This window comes from Bos javanicus, chromosome 11 (genome assembly GCF_032452875.1).
Source record: "Bos javanicus breed banteng chromosome 11, ARS-OSU_banteng_1.0, whole genome shotgun sequence".
NCBI classification, from domain to species: domain Eukaryota; kingdom Metazoa; phylum Chordata; class Mammalia; order Artiodactyla; family Bovidae; genus Bos; species Bos javanicus.
Window position 1 is genome coordinate 89,788,638 of NC_083878.1, and position 22,422 is coordinate 89,811,059.

Here is a 22,422-nt window from a genome sequence, read left to right on the forward strand (position 1 = left end):
TAGGTGAGCCTGCTTTTGGAGTTGTTATGAATGGAATCACGCCATACATACTCTTTTCTGTGTAGTTTCTTTCACTTGAGGTTATCTTTGTAGATTTATCCACTTGGTTGTGTCTAGAGTACTCTGTTCATTTTTGTAGCTGTCTAGGATTCCGTTGCTCGGATTTACCACAATCCACTTAATATATCACAAACCACGTCATCATTATGAGGAGCGTTTGGACTGTTTTCTCATTATGCTATGAATTTTCTTGTACTTGTCTTTCGGTCGACATCAGTATGCATGTGTGTTGGGTATACACCCAGGAGTGGGCTCGTTGGTTCATGCAATATGCACATGTTTCCCTTTAGTACTTATTTCCATAGAGTTTTCCAGAGTGCTGGACCTATTTACACTCCAACCAGAATAATAGAAGGGTTCCCATTGTTCCTTATCTTCCTTCTCACTTGGTATTGTCATTGTAAAAGTTTTGTTTTGCCTGGTTTAATGTTAGCCATCTCAGTGGGTGTGGAGTGGTGTCTCATTGTGGTTTTAGTCCCCAGTTTCCTGATGACTAATGATGTTAAGCATCTTTTTAATATGTTTATTTGGAGACGGAAATGGCAACCCACTCTAGTATTCTTGCCTGGGAAATCCCATGGTCAGAGGAGCTTGGCGGGCTACAGTCCATGGGGTCATGAAAGAGTTGGATATGACTTAGCAACTAAATAACAACAACAACATGTTTGTTAGCTATTCGGTTATTCTGTTTTGTGAGGTGCCTGTTCAAATTCCTGGTTTTTTTGTGTGTTAGGTTTTCTGCATTTTTATTATTGATTCGTAGGAAGTCATGTACCATGTGCTTTCTTGGTTATATGTATTGCAAACTTATTTAACTCTTTGTCGTTCCTGTTCACTGATTTACTGGTTGTAATTTAGATCATCTGATGAGTGTCATTTCACTAATTTGCAGAGCCGTATTTGTGCATATGAGTATTTCAATAAACAAAACGGAATATGAAAGTGCTTCAGAATAAGAGTTCTTGAACTTTTAAGTTCTGTATGTGTGTGTGTGTGTGTGTGTTGGACTGTGTTTAGGAGTCTTAGGACCACCCACATGTTTGCTAATTGGCCACAAGGACTTGCAGGTCTTTGGAGCAGGTCACACTCACAGCTGAGGTTTATTCCAGGGAAGAGGTGCAGAGCAAGGACAACAAAGCAAAGAGGGACATCAGAGGAGTTTGGAGAGGTGGGCGCAGCTTCTGAGTCTTTCCCTTCTGGGCTGCACAGATAGATGTCCTTTTCCTCCCCCGCCCAAGACAGGTGTGAGAAAGCAGGTCAGGGATGCCTGAGGAGTCTCCCAGGTCTGCCTTGATGTTGCTGAGTTCAGTCCAAGCTCGCTCTGCTCACTGCACAACAGGCCACGTTGAGAGATGAGGTGGCATATCGAGAGAAGATGGCAAACTAATGTCTCAAAGTAACCACCTTTTCAGGGACTGGAGGCCACTTTCTTCTATAGAACAGAGAGCAGGAGGAGAGGAGGAAGGCAAGTAAAGAGCCCATTAATCTTGCAAATATCCCTAGAATGCCAGCCTCAGAGAAAATGTGTATATTTCTTTTTTCTTACAGCCATCCACAGATGGACAGGGTCAGGGTGTTTCCCCGAACAAATGTACTTCGGTTTAACATTCAGGCAGAGGGGCAGGGTCCCCCGAGGGAGGCCATTGTGGGTGGACAGCGTTGTATTAATAAACAAAAGCAACAGGAAGGATCTGACATGTAGTCAGATTTTGTTACAGTGACATGGTGCTGGGCTGGACCTGTAGACACATTCTCCTGTGTCCATCCTTAGCCACCTAATCTCAGGACCCCACCTGGGAATGAGGCACCATGTTGATGGTTGTGCAAAGATACTCAGACAAAACAGAACCATCAGTGATTGATAAGAGAAGCAAGAAACTTTTTTTTTTTTTTAAAGTTTCTAAGTTAATTTGTATTTTATCCATCATAGAGCAAAAATACTATTTTAAAAAATCTTTAATTTTATACTGGACTATAGTTGCTTAATGATGTTGTGTTAGTTTCACGTGTACAACAAAGTGATTCAGTTATACGCACACATGTATTCATATCTATTCTTTTTCAAATTCTTTTCCCATTCAGGTTATTACGGAATACTGAGAAGAGTTGAGGGCATATTTCTAGGATTTGGACAGTATCAATCATGGTTCTAGACTTCCCTGGAAAGATGCCAGGAGTAAGTATCTGCCTTTGCCTTGTTAACTTTCTTCTCACAGAGATCTATCTAAACTGTCCTTCTTAGTGGGAAAATCAACTCCACATAATAGCATGCCCTTCAAGGCCAGAAGCCCACAAATGTGCCCCAAAGAACTTTTATGAACCAGAAACTAATGGCTTATGTACTAGAGGGTTTACCTGTTTCTTGACAAAGCAGCTGCCTATAAACCTGGCCCAGTGTTTCTCAGAACCTTCAGCTACTTTTCTGGGATTGGGATTATAGAAGTACCACTCTCTTGGATTTATTTTGATATATTTTATTTTCCCAGTTCATTATTTATTTTGTGACATTTGTATTTATTGACGTAGGATTGTATGTGTCTTTTTTGTGTCCTTTATAGTCTGTGGTTCTTTCCTCTCTTGTGTTACTATTAATATTATGCTGATTTCATTTTCTTTTTATGCACTTGAATGGTCTACCTAGAAGCAAATCTGTTTAAACAGGTTTTCAAAAACCAATCTGTTCTTCAAAATAAAAGCTATTTTTTCATTTTATTAATTATTATTAATAATTACTGCATTTATGTTAGTTAATTCTCTCTGCTTTCCCCCTATTAACAGAATGACTAGAATATTTCATATTTAATGTTTTCCTGATTGATGCTGCGTTGAAGATTCTGGCTTTTTATTTTTTTCTGATTTATACATCTCATAAAATTTTATTTCTTATTCATTTTTCTTTTTTGTTTTTTAAATTATGAAAGTATATCACATTTACAAGAGGTTTGGAAAATATAGAACAAAGGTACATTTAGTTCCACTATATATTACAATTATTAAGTGGATAAATTAAGATTTTTAGTTGGAGTTTCAATATCAAACTGTCAAAAATTAACAACAGAATGATATACAGCAATGTAGGATATAGTAGACCTGAAAAACACCATGAACCAATTCAACATAATTAAGATTTATACAATTTTCACACAACTGTAAGATACAAATTCTTTTTTTTTTTTTTTTTAAGATACAAATTCTATTCTGGTTCCCATAAACTGCCGCTGCTGCTGCTGCTGCTGCTGCTAAGTCGCTTCAGTCGTAACCGACTCTGTGCAACCCCATAGATGGCAGCCCACTAGGCTCCCCTGTCCCTGGGATTCTCCAGGCAAGAACACTGCAGTGGGTTGCCATTTCCTTCTCCAATGCATGAAAGTGAAAAGTGAAAGTAAAGTTGCTCAGTCGTGTCCGACTCCTAGCAACCCCATGGACCGCAGCCTACCAGGCCCCTCCATCCATGGGATTTTCCAGGCAAGAGTACTGGAGTGGGGTGCCAGTGCCTTCTCCGTCCCATAAACTAGGAGACACTAAAACTTATCCAGGGACATAAAACAAGGTGCAAAATTTCTTGGTCTAAAGATACTGAAGTCACAGAAGAAGCCATAAAATCATCTGACTATTTAAATGAATAAGGCCATGCTATTTGTTTACTCTGGAGTAGGAAATGGCAACCCACTCCAGTATTCCTACCCAGAGAATCCCATGGACAGAGAGATTGAGAGAGAATCCCATGGACAGAGCCTGGTGGGCTACAGTCCATAGGGTGGCAGAATCCAACAGCACTGAAGTGACTGAGCATATTGGTTTATTCAAAGCCCTCTGAGGTGTCTTCCCAGCTCCCAGCTTCTCTACAGTTACGGGACAGGTCACTGCAGGCAAGTGTATTCAGTCAAACATCCACCCAAGCTGGATCCATCATTCTCTGTCCTAGGCATTTGAAATTGAGCTAAACAATAAGACAGATTTTTTTCCCTTTATCAATGAAGACATTGTGTCTCCGGTCTTCAACACAAGGTTACCACTGACTGAGCCCAGATCCTACAGTGTCACTGAGGTCACAGTCTCCTGGTAGGAAAGTGGAGAGGAAAACCGGAGTGAAGAGCAGATACGACGGGGTCGGGGCGGGTGGGGGGAGGCGGCGGGTCATGGGAAAGAGGTAACAGAGAGGTTCTCTGGAGGATGCACTACAGTCCTGAAGAACAGAAAGAACTTTGTACTTTTCCTGTTTTCTTATCCTCCACACTCTTGACAACCTGCTCTCAAAGTCCAAAAGTCAAATTGTTCATACAGAACTAAAAATATCTTAATCTCAGAATTATTCCTTCCCTATTAACCCATACTTCACATGAAATAGCTCATACTTATTAAAAAGGGGTTTGCTTTCAGAATTAAACCTAATCCCACTCTAAATATACACGGATTAAATCATAATTATTTGCTTTCTGTTTATCTACCGTTTTCCATCTTTGTTTCTAATTTTGGGGTCTGCTTAGCAATTATTTTCAAAGATACCAGCGAAGGCGTACAAACAAACGAAAACATCCAAATAATCTGGTAATTGCTGCTTTTCTATGGAAATCAGTGCTGGCTGAAGAAGGCGCTGTCAGGTCACCTCACTGCTGTCTCATTGGACCTGCGTGCAAGACTTGGGCGTCTGTAAGGCAATTTGGAGGGGCCAACCTGGAGACACCTCTCAGTCTGAGAGGCAACTGAAGGAGGGAGATAATCCTGAAACAGGGTAAAGCATGTGTATAGCGGACGGAAAGCGCTCAGCGGCTCCCAGCACCGGAGTCTGGGCGCGGCCGCGGCGGGGGAAGGAGGTCGGAGCGCAGCGCCGGGTCTGCGGGGCGAGCCCAGGGGAAGCGTCGGCGCTGCAGCCGGGCGGGGAAGAGCCGGTGAGGGTGGTGGCGCGGGGCGCGCAGCGGGGGGGACCCTGATGAAAAGATACACACGCGCTCGCGCACACGCGCGCGTTCCGTACCCGGGCACAAGCAACACAGGAGGAATTATTCAACCGGGGGCCTGGGGCCACCGGCCCGCCTCCCATTGTGGGTCCCTATCGGAGGCGGCCCGGCGGCCGGGCCTCTGCGGTTGCCCCTCCGGCCGCTCCTGGAGTCAGCCTGCTCGCGGCGCGACCTCGCGGTCGGGCGGAGGCGGAGGCGAAACCGAGGAGGTCGCCCCAACCCGGGCCCCGCCCACTTCCCGCCGCCGCCGCCGCCGCCGCCGCCGCCGCCGCCGCCGCCGCCGCCGCTTCGTTTTCGTTTCCATCGGGGTGCCGCCCGCCGGTTCCCAGGTTTCGTTTCCCCAGCGTCCGGGGCGGCACCGGGAGGCGCCCATGACCTTCGGCCGCCACCCGCGAGCGCGGCGTCTGCTCGCGCGCCTATCGGGCCGGCGGCGCGGGGCCTGCGCTCGGGCCATGGAGCCGCCGCGCTGCTTCGCGCTGGAGCTGCCGGGCTGCACCTTGGCGCACTTCGCGGTGGGCGAGCTGGCCCCGGGCGCGCGCCCCGACCCCCGCGTGGCCGCCCTCCTGGGCCCCCCAGGCCGCAGCTACTCGCTGAGCGTGCCGGAGACCGGGGGCGTGGGGGCCCGGGTGCGCGCGGCCCGGCTTCATCAGCACCTGCGGCAGCAGCTGCGGCGCGGCCCCTTCCAGCGGTGCGAGCTGCGCCGGCTGCTGGGCTACCGCCCGGACGGCGGCGCCGGGGCCCTGCAGCACGGCTTCCTGCTCCGCGACCCCCGCGACAGCCCCGACACCCGGCAAGCGCTGCTGGAGCTGCTGGACGCCTGCCCCGAGGCCCCGCGCCCGCTCCTGGCTGAGTTCTCCGGGGACCGGCTCTGCCAGCTGTGGCAGCGCCCCTGGGAGCGGCGGGACGGCCGGGGCTGGCGGCAGCTGGGCGGCGAGCGCGTGGGGCCCGCGCCGGAGCCCGCGCTGCACCCGGTGGTGCCCGACCTGCCCAGCGCGGGGGTCTTCCCGCACCGGGAGGCCGCCTGCGCCGTCTTGGAGGCGGTAAGTCAGGTCCCTTCCCAGCGCTCAGGTACCCCCCGGAGCAGGGACGTGGAGACAGTGGGCTTTCCCGGGGCGGGTGGGGGTGCGGTGGGGTGGGGTGCTGGCCTGTCCCGACGTCTTTTGCCTCTTTACTCCTGTTAGCAAATCGGGTGGTGAAGGCGGCCTCTGTGTCAGCCGCTGTTTAGACCCCGGGCTCTTTCCGGATTCTTGCCCGCCAGGACCCCCAACCCCACATGGGAGGCTGACATCCCAGCAGGAGCGGTGGGGTGCCCCGGGAGGGGAGGGGAGGGGCCGCTGGGTGTGTGCAAGAGCTGTGCCATCTCAGAAGCAGTTATCCGGTTCTGGGAGGTCGGAGTGTAGAGAAGAGGGCTTGAGTTTGGGGATTGGAGAAACTTAGACTTAAGTGGTGCCCACCTGCTTACTGACAGCTACTTATTTCGTGTGTAACACACCTGCCTCGCTGTGTTAGGACAAAGAATCAGGTGACACACAGAGGTGCTTGGTGCGGGATGGCTGACATTCTGACCCCAGCCTATAGGCAGGTCCTGAGGCTGGACTCTTGTATCTTAGATACATTTTAGGAACTTGGGCTTATTTCTGAACACTTACAATTGCAAAACCTGGATTTGGATCCAGACACTGGTATTTATTGAACTTCCCAGGTGGTGCTGCTGGTAAAGAACTCACCTGCCAATGCAGGAGACTTGAGAGACTCGGATTGGATCCCTGGGTTGGGAAGATTCCCTGGAGGAGGGCTTGGCAACCCACTCCAGTATTCTTACCTGGAGAATCCCATGGACAGAGGAGCCTGACTGGCTACAGTCCACAGGGTCGCAGAGTTGCACACCACTGAAGCAACTTAGCAGGCACTGGTATTTATGACCTGTGTCACTTTCAGTAAATTTCTTAAGTGTTTCTTTTCCTTGGTTTCCCTAATCCGTAGATGGGGTTAATAACAATAACACTCTGGTAGAGTTATCTTGAAGAGGGGCCAAGTTGATACTCCCAACGGCACTTAGAATATTGCCTTGCTCTGAGAAAGCACATAAGAAAAGATCACGTTTGGGCCTCGCTGTAGAGATTCTGCGAGTACACAGCAAGGTCAGGAACAGTTCACAACCTTGAAGCCAGGAGACCCGCAGCAGTTGGCACTCTGCTGAGCCCTGAGAGCTCAGGGAAGGACAGGGTGCTGACTGCTTTCCTTGGAGCCTCCAGTGGGGCTGACTCCCCATGTTTGTGACCCATGGTCCACAGGTCTGCTGCCGCCGCGTGACACTGCTCTGCACTCAGGCATCTCTCCCGTCCTTCCTCCTCTGGGGGAAGCTGGTCTGTGAGAATTGTAGGCCGAGTAGTCCTGACACTTACTGCCTGTTTGAGCCTCCGCTGCATCCTAAAATAAACCAATCCTGCCCTTTCTGAGGTTCAGAATGCTTTGCACTTTGGCCTGGTGCCAAACACAACTCTGCCTTATCAGCCCCATGCAGTCTTCTCAGCAGTTAGACATAGCTTCTGCCCCGGCCCTGTGGCTCCGCTGCTGATGTGCGGATGTTGCTTTCCAGTGCACGTCCTTCATTCCTGAAGCCCGAGAGGTGCTCGACCTGGTGGACCAGTGCCCAGAGCAGGTCCAGAAGGGGAGGTTCCCCGTCATTGTCATTGAGGGCCTGGATGCCACAGGTAAGAAACTGTCACCTGCTGGTTCTAGGCAGTGAGATTAACATCAGTTGCAGAAATAGATGGGTCTTGCAAGCAAGACGTATTGAGGGTTCAACTCCTAAACCTCCTATAAGCCTCTGTTGTGTGCCAGGGATGAAGTGAAGCTGGTTTGGGATGAAAAATGGATAACTTCTGGGGTAGCTGAGCCTCGGGTGGCCCTGTGAACACGAGGCAATGCAGCCCCCTTGGTGTGAGAGAAGGGGTGGGTCATGGTCTGGCAGAGCTTGGAGGGGTGGATCCCTGGATTGGGTTTTCAGCGGGACAGGCGCTGGTCGGGTGAGGAAGGTGGGAGAGATCCTCCAGACAGAAGAAATGGCAGCGTGCAGGTAGTTGGAGACTTGAAGCGGCCCCGTGTGGCCAGGAACCACAGGAGCAAAGTTTGGGAAAACTGGGGAGTGGAGGGCAGAAGCCTTCAAAGCTGCCACAAGGTGTCAGAATGCAAGAGATGCGCCCACACTTGGCCCGAAACGCAGCAACAGGAGGAGGGTGGCCCAAGGGCAGGGCAGACCCGGGACAGCCACAGTGTCGTGAGGCTCCATGGGAGGCTGTCTCCTTCTGTGTCAGCTGACTGAGGAGGGGAATGAGGCCCTGGGAGCTGATGCCAGAGTTTATCGTTAGTTTATAAACCAACGAGGTGACCATTTTGTTTTGGCTCAGACTGTAAAGAATTTGCCTGCAATGCGGGAGACCTGGGTTCCATCCCTGGGTCGGGAAGATGCCCTGGAGGAGGGAAAGGCTACCCACTCCAGTATTCTGGCCTGGAGAATCCCCATGGTCAGAGGAGCCTGGCGGGCTACAGTCCAAGGGGTTGAAAAGAGTTGGATAGGACTGAGCAACTGAACACAACATACATTCTATTAATAGTGCTTCCCAGGTGGCGCTAGTGGTAAAGGATCCGCCTGCCAGTGCAGGAGACATGAGAGACATGGGCTCAATCTGTGGGTCGGTAAGATCCCCTGAATCGAACCCACCCCAGTATTCTTGCCTGGAGAATGCCATGGACAGAGGAGCCTGGTGGGCTACTGTCTTTGGGGTCTCTAGAGCCAGACACGACTGAAGTGACTTAGGACAGAGGTAGGATACTATTAATAACACCAATAGAGGAATCCCAAGTTCCTAAGGGTCAGCAACTTTTTTAAAAATAAAGAATCATATTATTTAATCAACTCGTAAGTTTTATAGGTAGAAAAATTGTCTTTGCTCTTTCTGAGTTACTGTTGGGGAGAGATACTGTGGCCTTGGTTAAGATCTGCTGTATTTTGTGTGTGACCTGCAGGTAAAACCACCGTGACCCAGTCAGTTTCAGATTCACTCAAGGCTGTTCTCTTGAAGTCACCACCCTCTTGCATCAGCCAGTGGAGGAAAATCTTTGATGATGAACCAACTATCATTAGAAGAGCTTTTTACTCTTTGGGCAATTATATCGTGGCTTCTGAAATAGCTAAAGAATCTACCAAATCGCCTGTGGTTGTCGACAGGTAGGTGTAATGTTGCCTTGAATTTGGCGTTTTCTTCCTAACGTATGAGTGTATGTGTGTGTCTATGTAGTGTACATACGTATATGCAATTGTACAATTGTGTTTAAGCCAAACTATTATGATAATAATAGGAATAATGTCTATGATTTATTAGCCTATACCATTGGCTGGCATTTTGCCAAGAACATTCCACAGACTATCCTAACCTCTGGAACAATTACTACTACTTGGATCCTGAAGTTGCTAATGAGAAACACAGGTCTTAGAAAAGTTAAGTAGCTTGCCAAAGTGAGAAAGTTAGAAATACCATGTTGGGAATATTAACAAAAGTCCCTACTTCACAAATCGAGCTTTCAGTGACTCATTTGTTTATTGGTTTGTTCACCAAACATATATTGGGCATTTACTGTTTGCCAAAGACTTCTTGATTTAGGGGATTCGGAGGGGAATGAGCTAGAAAATGCCTTGCTTTCGTGGAGCAAACGTTGTGCTGAAGGAGAAGATGATAGTCAAGCACATGGATACATAAGATAATAATCAGAGAATGGTAAGGACCGTGAGAAGGAGAGTGCAAGGTCGTGTGGTGGAGGATGGCTGACCCCCCACTAGATGTGGTTTTATAAGGCCTGTGCGAGGAGGTGCCATTGGCCTGAGCTGTGAATGACCCTAGAAGGACAGACATGGAAAATTGTGGAGCAAAAGCTTTGCTGGAGGGGGATGCAAGAGTAAAGTGTAGAGACAGGAAGAAGGGAACATGTTCCAGGGCTGGAAACAGGCCAGGAAAACTTCTGGACAAGTGTCTGCTATCTGGATGGATAAAAAGACAGAGATCAGCAGTGTCTGTGGCTGTGATAAAGTGTGCGGATTTTATTTTGAGTGCAGAGGGGAGCCTTGGGAAGGTTTCAGATAATAGAGTGACATAAGGTGAGTTATATTTTAAAATTCCATAAATTAAAAAAATGGCTTTAAAGTGCCACAAAAATAGACAACGGGTACGACAAGCAAGTCGTACTAGGGTTAAAGTCACCAGGAATCGGTGAAATGAAAATTAAAACAATGATGAGGTCCAAATTTCCTCTCATCGGGGTAGTAAGCCCTGATTGAAAAGGTCTGAGCTAGAGATGTTATGGATCAATAGAAACCCTTGTGGTGCTGGTGGGAGTGCATACATGCCTGGTGACTTGGGGAGCAATTTGAGAAGATGTAGAATCCCAGGGACGGGGGAGCCTGGTGGGCTGCTGTCTATGGGGTCACACAGAGTCGGACACGACTGAAGTAACTTAGCATAGCATAGCAAAATGGAGAAGGCAATGACACCCCACTCCAGTACTCTTGCCTGAAAAATCCCATCGACGGAGGAGCCTGGTGGGCTGCAATCCATGGGGTCGCTAGGAGTTGGACACAACTGAGCGACTTCACTTTCACTTTTCACTTTCACGCATTGGAGAGGGAAATGGCGACTCACTCCAGTGTTCTTTCCTGGAGAATCCCAGGGACGGAGGAGCCTGGTGGACTGCCGTCTCTGGGTTGCACAGAGTCGGACACGACTGAAGCAACTTAGCAGCAGCAGCAGCAGCAGCAAAGTAGAAGATTTGAGCAGATTCTTGTATCTCCTGGACCAAGAGAGTCTATTTCAGCTTTGTTCATAATACTGAAAAACTTGAAAAAGCAATAGGCATCAGCAGAAGAAAGTACATAAATACTGGTGTAGATATAGAATGGAGCGTCCTGTAGCTGTGTACATGAGTACGATGTGTCAGTGTGCCTAAGTTACAAAACCATCATTTCAAATGAAAGAAATTGTTACAGAAAGATGTTTAGTAGACTACATGCAAAATAATAGAAAAACATACCATAAAAAGGGGTGGAGGGTGGGAGGAAAGTTCAAGAGGGAGGGGACACATGTATGCATGCATGCATGCTAAGTTGCTTCAGCCGTGTCTGACTCTTGGCAACCTTGTGGACTGTACCCGCCAGGCTCCTCTGTCCCTGGGATTCTTCAGGCAAGAATACTGGAGTGAGTTGCCATGCCCTCCTCCAGTGTGATCTTCCTGACCCAGGGATAGGACCTGCATCTCTTATGTCTCCTACATTGGCAAGAGGGTTCTTTCCCACTAGCGCCAGGAAGTTCTGGATATATGAATACTTATGGCTGAGTCACACTGTTGTATGGCAGAAACCAACACAACATGGTAAAGCAATTATCCTCCAATTAAAAATTTTAAAAGGGCTGGAAAGGTGTTGACCATTCAATTTAGGAGAATGCTGTCCCCTGGGAGGGAGAGAGATACAATTGACAGGGAGGGCCACAAGACTTCGATTGCAGCTGAATTCGTCCTAAGCTTTTCTCCCATGTACATCTTACTGTTCCTGCTGCAATTTTTCTTATTTTTGGAAAGATGAGCGATTGCATTAAAGTCTGACAAGTGTTAAGGGGAGAGAAGTAATTATAAATGGAGGTCTCCAGGAATTTCAAAAAGTGAACACATTTGAGGACAACCTGCACCCACATCGTGACTTAGAACCTTACTCACCCTGTAAGTCCTTCCCTTTCAGTCACGACCCGTCCTTCCCCTGGTGGGAACCACAGCCTCGATTATCCATTCCTGGATCTTATTTGTTCTGCTTGTTCTTGAACAGTCTACCCAGGCAGATAGACTTCAAGTGCCATTTGCATCTGACTTCATGCCACCTGTGAGCTTTGTCGCTGTTACCACAACCATTCTTTCATACAGCTTTGTTTGCCCGAGTGTGTTACTAATCCTGGTTGGTTTGCCCAGAGCTCCCCAAGCCAAACCCTGAGCCTCTGTTTGCAGCAAAGAAAGGCTGTTTTCACAAGGTCACCAAGCTAGGAGATGGGAGAACATCTCAGGTCCACCTTCTCCAAAGTGAGGGGCTTGGATATTTATGGGATAAAGACGCATGGTAGTCGAGGTGTGGTGAGTGAAGTGAAGTGAAAGTCACTCAGTTGTGTCTGACTCTGTGATCCCATGGACTATACAGTCCATGGACTTCTCCAGGCCAGAATACTGGAGTGGGTAGCCTTTCCCTTCTCCAGGGGATCTTCCCAACCCAGGGATCGAACCCAGGTCTCCCGCATTGCAGGCAGATTCTTTACTAGCTGAGCCACCAGGGAAGCCCCTGTGGTCTTGAGGTGTGGGCAGCCTGGGAAAAGGTGGTAGCAAGTAGGGGAAAGGTGAGGTGATCCTACAGTGCAGGTGCGGCCAAGCACGTCTGGAGAAGGGCTACACAGTTGACGTTTTTGGCCCTCTGACACCAAAAGGTAGCTGACCCGTCACTCCCTGGGAGGGTCAGTGATCCCAGCCAGTCCTAAGCCTGGAGCTTGAAACGCACACCACTGACTCCAAGTTCCTGAAAGAACTCCAACTTGGGTAAACATCTTAAGACTCTTAGGACCAAGATACTATCGATAGGGGTGGAGAAGGATCTTGCTACTTACTCTTTAGGCTATGTGACGCTTGTAGAATATGCAGGGGTTTGTGAAAACAGTTAAATCAGGCTTGATGAGTCACGGCAGGTTACAGTTTATTATTTATTAAGCAAGTTACAGTTGAAGGGACCTAGCTGATGCTGGGCCTCAGTTTCCCGTGTATGCCTCTGTTGCCTAGAATCCCAGGAGTGGGATTGCAAGGATGCAGGGGGCTCACATGTACTCACCTGGAGGAGGTGCCACAAAAAAGTGCTGAAGTGGTTGAAACTTCATAGCACCCTCCCCACCTACCCCCCACAGTGGTGTCCGAGAATTCCCTTTGACCCACATCCTGGTCAACATTTAGCATTGCTGGTCTTCCACTATAACTAGTCCAACTTTTCCACTGTTCTTGGTGGGAACGTTAGTCATTTAAAAGCTATAGCCAGAGCATGGAAGCGACCCAGATGTCCATCAACAGAGGAATGGATAAAGAAGTTCAGTTCAGTTCAGTCGCATAGCCATGTCTAACTCTTTGAGACCCTATGGACTGTAGCACGCTAGGCTTCCCTGTCCATCACTGACTCCCGGAGCTTGCTCAAACTCAGGTCTGTTGAGTCGGTGATACCATAAAGATAAAGAAAATGAGCACATATATACAATAGAGTATTACTTAGCCATAAAAAGGAACGGAATTGGGTCATTTGTAGAGACGTGGATGGACCTAAAGAGTGAAGTAAGTCAGAAAGAGAAAAACAAATGTTGTATGTTAATGCATCTAGAAAAATGGTACAGACGGCCCAATTTGCAGGGCCTGCAGATGTGGAGAATGGATGTGTGGACAAAAAGTGGGGGAAGAAGGGTGGAAGGAATTGGGAAATTGCGATTGACAGGTACATGTAAACACGACCATGTGTAAAACGGATGCCTAGTGGGAAGCTGCTTTATAGCTCAGGGAGCTCAGCTCGGTGCTCTGTGATGACCTAGAGGGGTGAGACGGGGGAGAGGTCCAAAAGGCAGGGGACATATGTCTATATATGTATAGTTGATTCACATCCTTGTACAGCAGAAGCTAGCATAGTATTCTGAAGCAACTGTTATGCAATTTTAAATAAAAGCGAATTGCCACACCCAGAAATAGGACTTCTACCTCTTCACATGTCTTTCTCCATGCAAAAGAGACAGATACCTGCATATCTGAAATTTCATAAAGAGATCACTGTACACTGAGAATGAAGTGTGAGGTGATGATTGAGGGGGAGAGATAAAAACAGTAGAAATTAGTTAGAAGGCCTTCACTGTCATCTCAGCCCTATTATGGGTACTATTATGGGTACTTTTGACTGTGGGGATAGCAAGATAGTGATTGCAGAGTTGGCAAGTCACAAAGGACCCTAGACGAAGGGTAAGGCTTTGCTTTCTATCGTGGGACTTCACCACCTGTGAGATATTTTCGGCCTGTTGTTAAAGTGTCTGGATTTATCGCACTGATATCTTTTTTGTGATACAGTCCCCTTTATCTTGTGGAGAAATACTAGGCTTTTCCTAATGAAGTGTGGCTCCACGAGGTGTAATATTTCCTGAGATGTCCCCAAACGAGCAGCACTGGCTCCTGCATGGAGGCAGACACTTATTCTTGACACCCTAATTCCTTATCCGTTCCCTGCTGACCAGAATCTGAAAAAGAATAGATACATGTGACTGAATCACCTTGCTGTACTTCTGAAACTAACATAGCATAGTTAACTAACTCTACTCCAATATAAAATAAAAAAAAAAAAAAGACTCGTGATGAATATCCAATGAGTTGATGTAGGCGGACACGCATTGCAAACAACAAATTGCTCTTAAAATATAAAGCATTATTATATAAACATGTATAAGACGTCAGCAAATTGCATTTGATTTGAACTAATGTGGTTTCCCTGATGGCGGGAATGGAGAAAACTAAATAATAAAGAGTCTGAAATCGATGGCCAGAGGCTGATTATTTAAAATGAGCTGCAGTGTTGTCAGTGAGAGGCCTCTGTCTTTGCAAAACAGGGCCCCCATTCTTCCCTGATTTTTCTTCTTTGTGTCTGTGAATTGTGGGCAATTTTGGTCTTTAAAGAGATAATACTAGATCACCTTGTCAGATGAGAAGAAAAGAGCAGTTATTTGTTGTCTGAGTGGGTTTTGTTCATGTTTAAAGATTTTAACTAAATCCATTTTAGACAATACCATCATCTAGCTGAAAAAATAAGGGAGACAGAGTAATTTTTGATGGTGACTGTGGTTAAGGTTGGCAACTTAATCACCCTTATTACCTTTAAAAATCTATTCTTGCTGATGGTTTTGCTAGAATAAAGAAGGCTTTTTACATTTAGATGGTATCAGCCTCTATATTCATAGCTGAGTATTTAATTTGGTGAACAGGGAGAATGTGCAAAATGCAGTGCAAATTGTAGTTCTGTTGCCAAGAAGGAGAAAACCTGGACCTGCGTGGATTTATTCAGCTGGGGAGACAAGATGTATCTGATAGAAAAAGTGAGAATACAAGTTTGTACGTGATTAGGAGTCTGGTAAGGGATACACAGGGCTTCACTGGTGTCTCAAAGGTAAAGAATCCTCCTGCCAATGGAGGAGACATAAGATACATGAGTCCTATCCCTGGGTCGAGATCCCCTGGAGGAGGAAATGGCAACTCACTCCAGTATTCTTGCCTGGGAAATCAGTGGGGTTGCAAAGAGTCAGACGTGACTTGGCAACTAAACAACAACAACAAAAAATGATACACGTGAATGGCCCCAGGCACAATTCAAGCATGCAGCAGCTACAGTGGCCAAGCTTTTTGGAGGTGGAAAGGGACTCTGAAGGATGAATGACATTAGAATTAATCAACTCCCAAATTAATTTTTTTACATTTATTCTTTTCAGTACTCTTGGTATTGTCATAATTTGAAATTATACAGCTTTTGTTTAAACTGGTGCCCAGTAAGAATTAAATATTTTCTTATAATGACAGTGTGATATATTTTTTGTAAGCACTTGACTATTTTTGTAAGAACTATGGGGAAAAAAACAAAGCTTTCATTTTCATTTTCCAGACAAGGAATTTAAGACTCATCTACATCCACAAACCAAGTAGGTGGCGGAGAGTAAAACAACACACAGCTTTGATAGCTCTGTGGACTATTTTGTAGATAAAAGACAAGCACGTCCTTTGCATTGTGAAATGTAGTTCAGATCTAAAGTGATTCACAATCTGGGATTTTAAAACATCGCATACAGTGAGTGGACAGCCCAGACAAGGATGGGGCCGTGGGGCTCTGTACAGTGGGATGTGTATTAACTGTTTCATAAATATTTGTAAAGGTGTAAATGTTTTTGTAGTCCTTTGATACTGGATTTGGAATTTTGCATTTTGTCACTTAAAACTGGAATATGACAAAAACAGGGCAAGAGTGTAATACAGGATGCCAATTAATAAAATGATTCTAATTGTTGTTTTTCAGCCTTTAAGTTGTGTTTGACTCTTTGCGGCCCCATGGACTGCAGCATGCCAGAGTTCCCCGTCCTTCACTATCTCGCAGTGGCTTCCTGGTGTCTTAGACAGTAAAGAATCTGCCTGCGATGCGGGAGACCTGGGTTCAGTCCCTGGGTTGGGAAGATCCCCTGGAGGAGGGCATGGCTACCTATTCCAGTATTCTTGCCAGGAGAATTCCATGGACAGAGGAGACTGGTGGGCTACAGTTCATGGGTTCTCAAAGAGTTGGACATAACTGAGTGACTAACACTTTCACTGTCTCCCAGAGTTTGCTCAGATTCATGTCCAATGAGTTGATGATGCTATCTAACCAATCTCATCCTCTGCCGACCCCTTCTCCTCCTGCCTTCAGTCTTTCCCAGCATCAAGGTCTTTTTCCAGTGAGTCAGCTCTTCAGATCAGGTGGCTGGAGTATTGGAGCTTCAGCATCAGAATCAGCCCTTCCAATGAATATTCAGGGGGTGGTTTTCTTTAGCATTGATTCGTTTAATCCTAATACAGTCTTTCATACATCCAATAAAACATTATTCATTGCATACTTATTGTGTGCCAGACACTCGTTTCAGGCTTCAGGATGTAGAGATGACTAAAAAATGAATTCTCTAATGGAGGAGACAAAAAAGAGCTTGTAAACGGCTAGGTCTGACTTAAAATGAATCCTTCAACAGGGTCGAGTAGGAAAGGGTTGAGAGCCCGGAGGGGAGGAACAGTGAATTCTGTTCAGGGTCTCCTCTGAGTGAGATTCCCTTTTCTGTTACGGTTTATCGCAGGGTGTTGAATATAGTTCTCTGCGCTATATAGCAGGACATTGTTGTTTATCTATTCTATATATAATAGCTTACATCTGTTAACCTCGACCTCCCACTCCATTCATCCCTCAACTGCCCTCCCCCTTGGCAATCACTAGTCTGTTCTCTGTGTTTGTTTCAGTATCTTCAATTCAGTTGTGTCATATTTTAGATGCTACAAAGTAAGTGACATCATACGCATTTGTGTATCTCTGACTTGTGTCACTTAGTATAATAATCTCTAGGTTATCCGTGTTGCTGCAAGTGACATTATTTCATTCTTTTTCATGGCTGAGTAATATTCCATCATGTATATGGACCCCCATCTTCTTTATACATTTCTCTGTTGATGGACACTTAGGTTGCTTCCGTGTCTTCTCAACAAGTTCTGTTTTAAAACACCATAGGAACCGAATGGGCCTGTGTATTTTTATTTGATCAGCACACAGTATTAAATACCAACAGACTACCAAATAAATCTACTGAAACAATAGAAACAGTGACAGACTTTATTTTCTTGGGCTCCAAAATCACTGCAGATGGTGGCTGCAGCCATGAAATTAAAAGACACTTGCTCCTTGGGAGAAAAGTTATGACCATCCTAGACAGCATATTAAAAAGCAGAGACATTACCTTACTGACAAAGGTCTATTTAGTCAAAGCTATGGTTTTTCCAGTAGTCATGTATGGATGTGAGAGTTGGACTATAAAGAGAGCTGAGCCCTGAAGAATTGATGTTTTTGAACTGTGGTGTTGGAGAAGACTCTTGAGAGTCCCTTGGACTGCAGGGAGATCCAACCAATCCATCCTAAAGGAAATCAGTCCTGAATACTCACTGGAAGGACTGATGCTAAAGCTGAAACTCTAATACTTTGGCTACCTCATGTGAAGAACTGACTGACTTGAAAAGACCCTAATGCTGGGAAAGATTGAAGGCGAGAGGAGAGGGGGACAACAGAGGATGAGATGCTTGGATGGCATCACCAACTCAATGGACTTGAGTTTGAGCAAGCTCTGGGAATTGGTGATGAACAAGGAAGCCTGGCATGCTGCAGTCCATGGGGTTGCAGAGTCAGACATGACTGAGCGACTGAACTGAACCAAATAGATCTACATCCTCTGCCATCATGCCTTCAAAAAAGAAAGCATCCTGCAGGGCCAAAGCAATAGAGTAATCTTGCTATACATGCAATTTCAACTGAGAAAATGGAGCTCTGAGAAGTGTGCACCAGATTCTTATTGTGGTTACTGATTCTAGTTTTTATATGTTATAAATATGTTAAAAAATAAGATTTTGTTTTATCTCTTTAATGGATACAGTACTAGGACAAGTTCAGCAGAGCCATCCCTGATTTTGACATCCTCAGTGGCTGATTTTTAGGCACTGCCTTGATTTCCTCTGCAGATGGAGAACTCACTACCTCTTTCCTTCTCAGGTACTGGCATAGCACGGCCACCTATGCCATAGCCACTGAGGTGAGTGGGGGCCTCCAGCACCTGCCCCCCATCCATCACCCTATATACCAGTGGCCCAGGGACCTGCTCAAACCCGACCTGATTCTGCTGCTCACCGTGAGCCCCGAGGAGAGGATGCAGAGGATTGAGGGCCGAGGCATGGAGAAGACCAGAGAGGAGGCTGAGCTGGAGACCAACAGCATATTTCGTCAAAAGTAGGTGTCCTGATGTGATGTGAGAGACAGGGGTCTCTGGCTGTGGTGATGACCCAGAAACAGCACTGACTCCAGGAGAATGGAGGAGATGACATGGCTCCCATTTTCCAAACCAGCGAGGCAGTATCCTCCTAGTTAGAGTCACCCCTTCTCCTGGGTCTGTTCCCTGGGGCTCCAGCGAGGTTGTTCTGTAGCCAGGGGATACCTTCCTGCTAGTCCTGGCTGTGTCAGCGGCAGGGTGAATCTGAGTGAGACAACACGCCTTTCTGGGCCGTCGTATGCGCATGAGCTCTGTATGATGACCACACTGAGTCTTACCTGCTAGGGGCTCCCTGTGTGTCGGGCGTTTACGTCTGATGCTATGAAACCCTTGCAGGGACAATATTAGCCATGTTTTACAGCTTCCGAAACTGATGCTCAAAACGTTAAGTGATTTGTCTAGCATGGGAGGCGTAAGAGACATGGGTTCAATCCCTGGGTTGCGAAGATCCCCTGGAGGAGGGCATGGCAACCCACTCCAGTAGTCTTGCCTGGAGAATCCCCATGGATGGAGGAGCCCGGCAGGCAGGCCGCAGTCTGTGGGGTCACAAAAAGTCGGGCACAACTGAGCGACTAACAGTTACTCCCTTCTTAACCATAAGTTTGTTTTCCACATCTCTGATTCTTTGTTTTGTAAATAGGTTCCTTTGAACTTTTTTTTTTTAAGATCCAACATATAAGCGATATATGATATTTGTCTTTCCCTGTCTGACTTGCTTCGCTCAGTGTGACAGTCTCTAGGTCCCTCCGTCCATGTCACTGCAGATGGCATTGTTTCATTCCTTTTTATGACTGAGTCTGGGTACTCATTTTAACCACAAAGCTCTAGAGTTTTGGTCACATGATTGTCCCTGGGCATTCTGCACATGCAGAGGCTGGTTAACACCAGAAGGGGAGGTGGTATTCTGTGCAATTGCAGAAGAGTCCTAAGTGAAAACAGTGCTCACGCCAAGGACCTCTGGCTTGTGCAGAATCCTTCAGGGTACAGACTCCTGAGAAAATTGCCACTGGGAAACTTAATCTCTTTGAGCGTTGGCACCTTTCTTTGCCAAATGGGGATAAATGACAATGGTTCTACTCCTAAAGTTACTCTTGAGTATAAAATGAGAAGAATATGCAGAATGCTAAGGCTTGGCAGTACTAGGCGTTCAATAAAGGCTAGTTATAAAATATTATTAATTTTTCATTTATTAAACTAGAGGTGTCAAATGTTTCCTGTGCACAGCAAGTTGCCTGGGGTGGGGGGAGTGAGCTCAACCAGATGGGGACCTGGCTTCAAGCTGTTTGTATTATGGTAGGAAAACAACATTTGCACGAAGGGCTGTGTTAACACATGGGCTGACTCTTTCATTCTGCCTGTCTCCAGGGTAGAAGTGTGCTACCAGCGGATGGAGAACCCCGGCTGCCACGTGGTGGATGCCAGCCCGTCACGAGAAAAGGTCCTCCAGATGGTGTTAAGTGTAATCCAAAATAATTGCAATTACTTGTAGTTACTCCGGGCCAGGCGACACATTTTACTAAACCTGATGCTGTTTGATCCATCTAAGCCCACAACTCGTGCTATCCCAGATTTCAGGTGCGTAGAGCGTGTTGTGTGTCAGAAGAGTGGACATTTCAGTTTTATCTAAACTGTTGTTCTCCTGACCAAAGGACCCATGTGGCTGCCATCTGCCAAGTATAACGAATGTTTGGTTGGAACAAGTTCTTAAACTACACCCTCACTGAGTCCTTCCAAGGTGTGTCTCCTCTAGAAAGCGTAAGGTGGACAGAAGCAACCGAGAAGGTCATCCAGATCCGTGGAAGCCCCCCCCCGCCCCCCGCCCAGCGCTCCCTGTGTCTGTGCAGGCTTGCGTCCCAAAGAACGTGTCTGCGTGTCCCAGCTGTCAGGACCCATCTTGGTGTGGCGAACTCTGAGCAAGAAATGTCTGGCTTGTGTCTGAGGCTTCTGGCCCCTAAACAGGTCCTCTTGGTTAGCACTGCAAAGTCATACGCAGAGGAGGCCAGCCTGAGAGGCTCTGAATACAAACACACCGAGAGTCCTTGGATTCTGTTCTGCTGATTTATGTTCCTCTCCCTTCCTCCGAAAACATGGCTTTGCATGGAAGGAGTGGTCTGCATGGAGCTAGATGCATTAAGGGCTTCCCTAGTGGTGCTAGTGGTAAAGAACTCACCTGCCAATGCAGGAGACTTAAAAGATGCTGGTTCAGTCCCTGGGTCTGGAAGATCCTGTGGAGGAGAGCATGGCAACCCACTCCTATATTCTTGCCTGGAGAATCCCATGGACAGAGGAGCCTGGCGGGCTACAGTCCATGGGGTTGCAAGAGTCGGACACAACTGAAGCGACAGATGCATTAAACGGAGCCAATCCAGTCATGCATTTACACTGAAGTTTACATCTTGTCTGTCCTCAGCATAGGGGATGCGTTTTACTAATCAGAATTGAAGCCAAGAAGCTGAATGTAACACTTGCTATATGTTTTTATTAGACAGATGCAATTTATCCTACTGAGTAAGCAGTAGGATATGGGATCCTGGAATGGGATTTCTCAATGAATTATCTTGCACTTGAATGTCTTATGAGTGCACATGCAATGGTATTGAGATTTGTTTGGCTAGAAGAAAAAAAAAATAGCTGAGAAAACAGAAACTTAATAGTCTTGTGGCCTTGGGTGAGTCATTTAACATCATGTAACTTGATGTAAAAAGTGACAGTAATTCTTTATTTTTCTTAAGGCATTGGGTGAACTAGGTGATTACTTAAAATTCCTTCCAGTTCTAAGATAGATTGAATCTGTGAATTACTTTAGGGGAATGGCTCAAGAAGATATCTCCTCAGAAAAATTTAAGGCATTATTAGGTTTATCACATGCACTCTTAAATTTTAATAAACTTTATATTAGCTATATCATATTATTTTTCAAAAGAACTGTAGGTATTTTATGCATAGTATATATACATATATGGGCTTCCTCAGTGGCTCAGTGGTAAAGATTCCATCTGCAATACAGAAGCCACAGAAGATGCGAGTTAAGTCCCTGGGTCAGAAAGATCCCCTGGAGGAAAAAATGACAACCCACTCCAGTCTTCTTGCTTGGAGAATCCTGTGGACAGAGGAGCCTGGCAGGCTCTAGTCCATAGGGTCAAGAAGAGTTGGGCAGGACTAAAGTCACTGAGCATGCACACATGTAAGTATATAAATATTTAATTTTAGGTAAATATTTTTTAAAGCTGATAAATCACGCTTGGGCGAAGATGTGGTATCTCATTATGCTGTTGGTGTTATTGACTTCAAACATTTTCAAAAGCATATGGTGGCACCTAAAAACAAACCTTTAATGCTTTCTGTATGTACCTTGCCAATGAATAAACTTGCTGTGGTTTTCTAATCTATTCTGTTGTCACAGAATGTGTGGGTTTTCTTAAAGGTGATCCCCTAGTATGCCTCTTGTAAGGGGGGGGATTTGGGGTTAAAGAAGTGAAAAGATGTGAATTTGTGGTCAAAATGCTTTCAGAGGAAGAGGAAGGCATTTTTGTTTCATTTTAAACATCATTTCAAGAAAGTGCGATCCCTTCCTCATTGCGGTGTTAAAGAGATTTAGTCCTCTAATCTAATAATTCTTCATCCACTTGTCTTTATATGCTGAAAGGGATAAGATCACTGAGTATGAGATAGTACCTCCTGCCTGGAAAACGATGACAAGGAATCATCTGTTTGGCTTT

The 22,422-nt window shown here is 46.3% G+C and overlaps 1 protein-coding gene across 1 annotated transcript; it reads left to right on the plus strand.

Moving 5' to 3' along the window:
* Positions 1-4,798: 4,798 nt before the first annotated feature.
* Positions 4,799-22,092, plus strand: CMPK2 (cytidine/uridine monophosphate kinase 2). The gene is made up of 5 exons (XM_061433379.1): positions 4,799-6,058; positions 7,618-7,732; positions 9,048-9,249; positions 18,430-18,663; positions 20,069-22,092. The coding sequence occupies exons 1-5, from the start codon at positions 4,991-4,993 to the stop codon at positions 20,190-20,192; spliced, it is 1,743 nt and encodes a 580-aa protein (XP_061289363.1). The 5' UTR covers positions 4,799-4,990; the 3' UTR covers positions 20,193-22,092.
* The last annotated feature ends 330 nt before the right edge of the window (positions 22,093-22,422 follow it).

What these genes read in the sequence shown, in the direction of transcription:
- CMPK2 (XM_061433379.1), top strand. Translation starts at nt 4,991, where the DNA reads ATGAAAAGATACACACGCGCTCGCGCACACGCGCGCGTTCCGTACCCG. An exon ending in TGAGGGCCTGGATGCCACAG is followed by an intron (nt 7,733 to 9,047) that starts GTAAGAAACTGT and finishes TGTGACCTGCAG; the next exon opens with GTAAAACCACCGTGACCCAG. An exon ending in TCGCCTGTGGTTGTCGACAG is followed by an intron (nt 9,250 to 18,429) that starts GTAGGTGTAATG and finishes TTTCCTTCTCAG; the next exon opens with GTACTGGCATAGCACGGCCA.